Source organism: Grammomys surdaster, unplaced genomic scaffold (assembly GCF_004785775.1).
Source record: "Grammomys surdaster isolate TR1022 unplaced genomic scaffold, NIH_TR_1.0 332389, whole genome shotgun sequence".
Lineage (NCBI taxonomy): Eukaryota > Metazoa > Chordata > Mammalia > Rodentia > Muridae > Grammomys > Grammomys surdaster.
Genome location: NW_021627645.1, coordinates 1 through 8,920, shown reverse-complemented (window position 1 = coordinate 8,920; position 8,920 = coordinate 1). Strand labels below are relative to the sequence as shown.

Genomic DNA, 8,920 nt, shown 5'->3' with positions numbered 1-8,920 from the left:
CTGCATAAGTGGTATACATCTGGCTTGGAGAAGAAATATTAGATGAATATATAATAAAATTTCTCCTTGGAATTCTATTCCTTCTCCAGCATTAATACCAAGAACTGTCTTTTTTCCTTTTTTTTTTTTTGAGATGGTATTAATGTAGCCCAGGCTGGTCCAGAACTTACTATGTCACCTAGGATAACCTTGAACTCTTGATTTTCTTGCCTCCATGTCTCAAGTGCTGGGATTACAGCTGCACACCCAGCTTTGGAATCTAGACAGTGTCTGCCTGTCAGACTTGTTACATACCAACGGAAAATTCAGTCTCCCTGTTTCCGGGAGGCACCGGGCCCTTTCCCACTTCTCTGCTGATATTCTGGAGTCTTCTAGAAAAATTAAGTGCAATCCAAAGGTACTTTTCAGACTCACTGGGTCTAACACCACTGCTCAGACAGCTCTCCCCAAACACCCACTGGGCTGTAGGCTGTCTGTTCCTATTTAACAGTGCTTTCAGCTACCACACCCAGCAGGACTTCATCACACAGAGATAAGATACAGTCCCCTCTCTTGTCACCTTACACTGTAAGTGCTCTGGACATCAGCTTGTGTTACACAACATGGTACCAGACCAGTGAGATGGCTCAGTCGATCTAAAGTGCCTGGTGGTCAGAGTGAATGGAGAGAACTAACTTCCAGGAGATGTCCTGACCGCCACACACTTGCTCTCATTCATACACAGTAACACATGATAAACAATAATACGAACCCAAAATCATGGAGTGACGGCAGTGAGCTCCCCTTAAATGGCAGTGAGCTCCCTGGCGGGAACAGCGGGCTACAAAGAGAAACAGTCAAGCAGGCCGTGGGTGGAGAGAACACTTGGTTTGGATTACAGCTCTGCTACTAATTAGTGTGAGTCATTTAAACTCATCTCCATCAGGGGAAGGGAGAGAGAGCTTTTACCTCCATCTAAAGAAAAGAGGGAACCCCAGGGTGCTTCTCCTGGGGTTATGGCTATTCTCAGAGAGAGGCCGGTGCCTACACCAAAGTGTGTGATGGCATCACCTGGATTCATCAGACCACTGCTCCCACCAAGTAAGCAAGCGCCTTCATCTCTTCAGGAGCCACCTCCTCGCAGTCAGTGTCACCTTCTGTGCCCAATGCCAGGACCAAAATAAAAGTATTTTGTTCTGGAAAAACATGAAGAAAAGGAATGCAAAGCATAGAACCAATAAAAGCCACATGTGCTAAGAGCTTTGTTTTTTCTCCCCAACACTTGCCAACAGGGACTTTCACAGAACATAAAATAAAATTCCACTCCGCAATCCAATGGGTCATCATCAATTTTTATAGCAAATAACCTGCTGTGAATGACAGAATTCTTGATCAGAACAAAAATCTCTCGGAGTTCAATATGATAATCGTCAAGTTAATTAAAAAGGAAAGTCACATGTTCTTAAAAAATCCTCATTACAAATAGGTAGGAAAAAAATCCTTAATTTAAATGAGGTTTAAGATTATGCTTAGTCATTAAATGTATTCTGAAAATAACATCATGTTTTTAGAATACAAACAGTAATTACTTGGTAGTATCCACAAACGAATGACAATGGATTCATTCACTGATGAATGAAACTTGGTATTGCATTTTCTCCAAGCAGCAAATTTAAGGTTCCTACTGATTAAAAAGTATCACCAATACCACCAAAACCAAAAAACTTCTACAAACAAACCAACCACCAAACCAACTGTCAAGCAAAATATTTTTAATTAGTAGGCTGATCATAAATAAATCCACATAAAAGATTTAACAGAATTAACAAAGTTTCATGTTTCTTTTGTGGACTTAATTCATAATATGCATTAGTCAATCTCATTCCCTCACTGACAGAGCTGTCATCCAACAATGCAGCACGGTTGAAGCAATTCATAGTCTTAGTTACATTTTACATTTTCTTTACAAATGTAACACTTATATACATTATATATATTTTTTTCTATAGTTCATGTACTGAAACTCTATTGTCTTTACAGGGAAAATGTTGAATTCATTTAATGAGCATGAATCATTCCTGTTCAAAAGTAATTCATACAAACAAGTACCACAGTACCGCTGCCCTTTGGCATCTCTTGTCAGAGTTCAAGTCCAGCAATGTTAATTGTATGGTGACTTCATCTAGTTTTAGATTGTGACATGTCATTCCATGGTCCTCAGGTCTGCTGGCTGGCAGAAGAGCACTGCTGCTCTCCTGAGAGTGCGCAGAAACCGACTCCATCTGATGGCTGTGGCAGCGTCCTGGGAGGGCTCTGCTCTGTCTTGCTCTCTCTTCCCGTAATCTCTGGCCCAAGCCTCAGACAGAGTGATGTGCGTCGTGTCTTCTAACAGCAGTTACCTCGTGTCAAGTCCCCTGTGTGCTTCTCCGATGGATGGAGCTCCCCCTGGCCGTGGAGTGGTTCATCTGACTCAGCTCTGTTTACCTCACTTACAAATCTGCTGCTGAATGTGAATCAGAAACTCATAGTAGGAGAACGCGGCTTCTGTGCGGTCTTCAATTAAATGCTGAAAAAAGTCTGTTTTGGCAGGACTCTCATCTCTGAAAGGCAGAAAACAGCATTTATCTAAAATATATATTATTACAAAGAAAAGCTATACATTGTAGACATCACTACTACATGGGGCTTCAGGAAAATCCTGAAATTTGCTTTGAGGAGAAGCACAGGAAGGATGACGCCATCAAGAAGTTATGGAAGACTTACTTTACCATGTGAAGGACAGGGCTTAATGGTCGGCTGTCTCTAAGCCAAGTCACAAAGGATCTAGTTCTTTCTGATGGAAGTGTGTCTAGCTCTGGAAGATGTGTCTGGTAAAAGAAATAGAATTAGAAAACACAAACACATGGGACTCCTGAGCATACCAGTCCCCTTTCAGGCTGTACTCTTTTTAGAAAATGTAACACAACAGTATTTAACCCTGTAAGCATGTGTACATACACAATTTCACAATGAACAGCTTTTGGGAGAAAGAATTTACTGTAGTGTACACTGTGTGATTTAATTAGTACGGCTATCCTCAACAGGCTCTCTTAAGAAGTCTTAAAAACCTTTCCCATCTTGTAGATAGCGGGGTAGCAATGGAACTGGGGCTCCCAGGGCCGCCAACGACAAGCCAGCATTCTGCCCTGAGAACCAAAAGCAACAACCACATGAATGGAATTTCAGTTGTAGAAAAGAAGTGTGCTTCCTGGTAGGTATATGGATATTTTACGTGACTACTGTATTGTTCTAGATAACCCAGCAAAGTCTACACAAACTGATGTGCTACTGGGACTCTTACAACTTCTGGTTTCTTCTAAGGCAATATTCAAATGAAGGCAATCACTAAGCTCCAAATTTGCCTTAAAATTACACACATAACTTACTTGAAAAAAAAAAACACATTCCAAGAATTTCATTTTTCTTTGATTTTTTTTTTTAAAGATTTACTTAGTTTGGGGGCCTGGAGAGATAGCTCAGTGGTTAAGAGCACTGGCTGCTCTTCCAGGGGACCCAGGTTCAACTCCCAGCATCCACATGGCAATTTACAATTGTCTGGCACACAAATCTAGGTGAACCAATACCCTGTTCTTGTCTCTGTGGGCACCCAGCAGACATACCCATAGGTAGACATACACAGAAGCAAAACACTCATGACATAAAATGAATAAATTTAAAAAGGAAGAGTTCCCTCCTTGTGCCTAGCAGGATAAAAAGTATTTATGTCTACGGGTGTTTTGTCTGCATGCGCGTCTGTGCACGGTGTGTCTTGCCAGCATGTACGTCTGTGCACGGTGTTTTGCCTGCATGCACGTCTGTGCACATATGTTTTGCCTGCATGCGCATCTGTGCACGTGTGTTTTGCCTGCATGCACATCTGTGTACGGTGTGCATGCAGTGCACTGAGGCCAGGAGAGGGTGCTAGATCCCTTGGAACTGGAGTTACTTGGAACCACCGCTGAATTATCATATATTTAATTCATGTCAATACTTAATTCTTTTTAAATAAGATTTTCAGAAGTGTTTTTTGTAGATCTGTTTTTGAGACAGTCTTACTGTGTAGCCCTGGATGGCCTTGAACTCACTACATAGACGAGGCTTGCACTGAGCCCAGAGGTCTGCCTGTTTCTGCCTCTCCAGTGCTGGGATTAAAGGTCTCCAGTGTTACCACAGCAGACATCTATTTATTTATTTGGTTGTTTTTTATTTTCTTAGTCACAATGTAGTCAGGTTGGCCTTAACCTCCTCATCTTCCTTCACCCATCTCTCAAATGCTGGGCTTCTAGGTGGATACAAGCATCCCTAGCACAAGAAAAACAAAACTGAAAGGAGAGCTCTCCATCTTCAACAATCCTGACACTTCGAACCGTATTCCTGGGGAATCACTGCCATATATCAGCACCTGTGAGCCTAAGTTCTAATGACTTTAGTGCCTCAACTTTAAGGCTAACCTCAAGGAAAACAACCCACTCCATAAAACTTACTGGGCACAATAGTGAGATGCCCACTCTACAGCCCTGTACCCAGCAAAAATGGCTCATGAGACATGACCAAGCATTTCCCCTTAACTTCTATACAATCCCTCCCCTCAGTCATCCTGTCCTCCGAGAACTTGCCTACTGGCTGTCCTTGAAGCATATTTTAATGAATCCTTTCTCTGCTCATGTACCCGATAAATAACATTTACAGTCACAGCAGCAGCCTTCTAGACTGTCTCAGAGATGACAGAAAGGCCAAGTAGTGTATAACTCCATTAGTATGACTTATCGAGAATAGGTAAAATCATAACAAAAACTAGGCTGATAGTTGCTGGGAGGATGGGGTAACCGGACACAAAGGGTCTCTTCCTTGAGTGTGGTGGGAGTGTTTGGAATTAGACAGTGGCGCTGGAGAGGCAGGATGAAAAGGGAAACCAAGGGAAGACAAACAGAGCCTCCGGAGCCCGAGAATGACTCTTGTCAGTTGGCAGTCAAGAGGCTCAACACAAACCAACAAGACCTGCTGTGGAGACTGAGCTAGACACTGTGGCTGGCTCCCACAGTCCTCATGCTCAGGAGGCCGAGGTGGGAGGACTACTGCAGATTCAAGGCCAGCCTGGAGTGTGCAGTGAGTTCCCGGATAGCTCAACTAAACGCAGAGACCCTGTCTCACCATCAACAACAACCCCCCAAAACCAAACCAAACCAAACAACAACAAAACAAAAAGATCACCTAAGATACCTACAGACCCAATATTCCCTTATGACAGCAATTATTTCAAACATGAATGTCTGAATATCATAAGACATGCTTAATGGCCAAAGTGTATATGACATTTGAGTGTAGCCTTACTCTCTTTGGAGGTACAAGCACACACCCCTTTGAGAGGATCACAAAAGAGTAGGAACTTTGAATACAGTCAAAATACATGTCTAAAACTCTGTGATATGGAATAGTAATGAGTCCTGCAAATGATACACTGCGAATGTATCCAGCTATACTCTTCAAAACGGTAAACTAAGCCAGATGCCAGAAAACACGCCTGCAATCCTAGCTCATGGGGACAGAAAGACTGCCAACCTGAGGCCAACCTGCTTTATAGAGTGAGTCCTAAGTCAGCCTAGACTACATAGAGAGATACCGTTTTAAAAAGGGTGGAGGAGGAAAGAAAGGTAAACTTACAAAATATTTATATTAACAATAGCAAAAATACCAACATACATACATAAATAAAACTTAATAGTGCAAAAACTGTTGACGAAAAGTTACTTCCTCTAGGCCTAAGTTTGACAAGACCCTTGCAGCGCCATCAAGGAGGAGAGGTAACCTTGGTGTGCAGTCATGCAAACAAAGTAGGTGGAACAACACCCTGGCAAGTTAGGTCTATGCAAAGACAATGAGTCTGCTAATACTTCCTCTGGGAGAAGCCACACCCTCAGCTGGGTTCATCCACCAGGCTCTCCTGCCTCCCACCTGTATGTAGGTACTGAGGAATGAAAGAGGCAGGTTAACTGAAGGGGACTCCATGGTTAAGTGTCCTAAGAATTTTGAGTCCCCCACATCTGTGTGGGTAACCGCGCATGTATGTTCCTGTACGTAGGCCAAATAAATTCACTGCTCACAAAGCTGGCTTGGATGGAACTCTTGCTTTGTCTGTCTTCAGTGTTCTATCCCAGGTACTCGGACATTTGTTTACCTCCTCCAGAAAAGTACCCACACAACACAGTGCACTGACCATTTTCTGTGGGATTGACGCAAAGTCAGGATACCCAAGCACATGCTCTATGAAGTTACTGTCACAGCCTTTGCCAATCCAAATGTAGAAAACCTGAAACATGAAAAGGGAGGGGGCACAACATTCAGTTCCCTTATAGAAAGTCCATTACAACTATTTTGGTTATCATATATATCATCACTACACTGTCTCAAACATGAAATCTAACAAACATAAAGGGGAGATATAATTAGAGCATTGTGAACCTAGTTCTAAGAATCAAAAGCAGTTCCCATTGTCTGCTTAAATTTTAAGGCTTCTTATAATATTTTACATTCTTCCTCATTTAAGGTTTATTATTTAGGTGCTGGAGAGATTGCTAAGTGGTTAAGAAATTCTCTGCCCTTGCAAAGGACCCAGGTTTGGTGCCAGTATCTACATGGTGGCTCATAACCATCTGTTTAACGCCAGCTCCGGGGATCCAATGCTCTCTTCGGATATTTCCAGGTACCAGGCATTCATGCGGTACATGTACATATATGCAGACAAAATACTCATGTACATAAAATCAAAATTTTAATACTTTAAAAATATTCTTTCTATGTGTATTTTGCTTATATGCATGTTTGTGTACCTCTTGTGTGCAGTGTCCAGAGGCAGATCTCCTGGAGCTGAAGTTACAGATGGCTGTACACTGCCCCATGGGTGCTGGGAACCGACTCAGTGAGAACATATTACTTTAATGAGAAAGCTGGCCCTCCTTCTCATTCACTCCTTCTGCTCCTGAGTTCCGTGTTGTATACACTTGTCTTGACTACTGGACGCCCTCCCCACTCCTGAGCAGTGAGTGACTTCTCCATTCCTGAGCAATGAGTGACTTCTCTGACTACTGGTCACCCCTCCCAGACTCCTGAGCAGTGACTTCTCTGACTACTGGACACCCCTCCCCCACTCCTGAGCAGTGAGTGACTTCTCTGACCCTGGCAATGGATGGAAGTTGAATTACAAAAGAAATTCTTGAGCTCAACTTGAATTTTATGATTCTGGTGGTCAGGTTCTTGATGGCAGTAATTCCTTTTCTGAGTATATCTAACTCTTATTTGCTAATTCATGCTAATGTGCTGTCCTTCTATAGGGTCTAAAGTAAACTGAGCCCCTGTGCCCGGTAGATTCCTTGTGTCACATCTGCTTATGCCCTGTCTGCTCGGTGAAAACAGGGCCAGACTGGGTGCTTCGTCTGCCAGTCAGAGCAGAAACTCTGTTACCAGGATGATGCTTACTGAGCCGCAGTCCATGAGGAAAGCGCCTTCTCTGGTCAGTTTCTCAGCAGACAGTTTCTGAAGAGGTGGCTGAGGCACTACCCTGTCATTAACATGTATGGCGCCCTGAAGAGAAAAGGTAGAACTCAGCCACAGAGCAGAGCATTGCTACCAACACTAAAATACGACACTTCCATTTTAGAGACTGACAACTCTACTGACTGGATACCATGGGTTCACAGTAGGATAAACATGTTCAACTGTGTTCCAATTTGAAAGGTAAAAATGTCCATGGATCGTCTGTCTCACTCACTTCCCTTCTGAGGTCAGTGTTAAAAACTACCACATTGGACTACCACTTTTTACAACATAATACAACACATGGAATGATAATTAAGCCTCAAGAATACAGCTTGAAGATAAGGAAGAAAAGATACTCTACAGCTGTGCATTTAATTAATTACTAGATAACAGACCTGGTTTACTATGTAACTAGTCCTGCAACCTGGACACATCACAAACTGCCAATAACTACAAAATGCAAATGGCGATCACTCAAGAACTTAGCTTTGAATCAAATATTAAAAGCAAACCCGTGCTGAGTTCCTTCCCACAGGCTGATAGCATTTGAATGTCCTCTCCGTACCTAGATCTCTAAGTACCTATCTGAATGCTTATCTCCACGGACAAGAGCATGGAAGACCTAACCTACAAAGTTAGGCGTGACACCAAAACAAGCCCACCAACTGCACTCAGGTACACACCTCGTCTGTCAGCCTGTCTATCCTGTATAAGTTGGGATGGATCATTTTCATTAGATGCACAAGTGGCTGCGACTTCATCTGACACATGGCGTACACACGGTCATCCAGGCGCGTGCTTGTGCCTGTTCTAAATGCTTTCTGCAAGGAAGAAGACACACGATCCAAGTGAAGCACACATGTAGGAAGTCAACAGCAAGCAGTCCCAGGAAAAGCTCATCTGTAAGTCCATACACTTAGTTTCAAGACTCAGCTGATATTTAATAGGTAAGGAAGTAAATTAGTATCTCTGAACTATCCTGTCCTTGTGGGAAAAGCAAACATTCTGCAGGTTGCTGTACCTCACAGCACCTGTTAACAGGATGCAACAGTGGGAAGAAAGGCAGTCAGTAAACCTTTGACCTTTCCCTTAGCAGAGTCTCGTCCAGAAATACATGTGAAGGGCTGGCTTTGACGACATCATAATTCAAACTGTTCATTCAAATGAAGTAAAAAGGACATACGCTTTGACAGGTGTCACGGAGCCTCTGCGCACCTCCATACCTCACACTTTCCCCTGAGTTTTCAAGTCTTAAACTGCTAAAGTTCATAATCCTCTAGCTAAGAACCGAAAACAACAAAGACTTCATTTCTTCGTTTTCTTGAGATTGTAAAAAACTGATAGAGAGAAGGGAGAAAGACAGAGAGAG

General features: G+C 42.8%; 1 protein-coding gene across 1 annotated transcript; it reads right to left on the bottom strand.

Annotated features, from left to right (window-relative positions):
• Positions 1-1,315: 1,315 nt before the first annotated feature.
• Positions 1,316-8,413, bottom strand: LOC114616529 (protein transport protein Sec24B-like). The gene is made up of 5 exons (XM_028761971.1): positions 8,235-8,413; positions 7,492-7,596; positions 6,233-6,325; positions 2,743-2,846; positions 1,316-2,579 (listed from the first exon to the last, which is right to left on the bottom strand). Exons 1-5 carry the CDS (start codon positions 8,319-8,321, stop codon positions 2,465-2,467), a joined length of 504 nt encoding a protein of 167 aa, XP_028617804.1. The 5' UTR covers positions 8,322-8,413; the 3' UTR covers positions 1,316-2,464.
• Between the last annotated feature and the right edge of the window lie 507 nt (positions 8,414-8,920).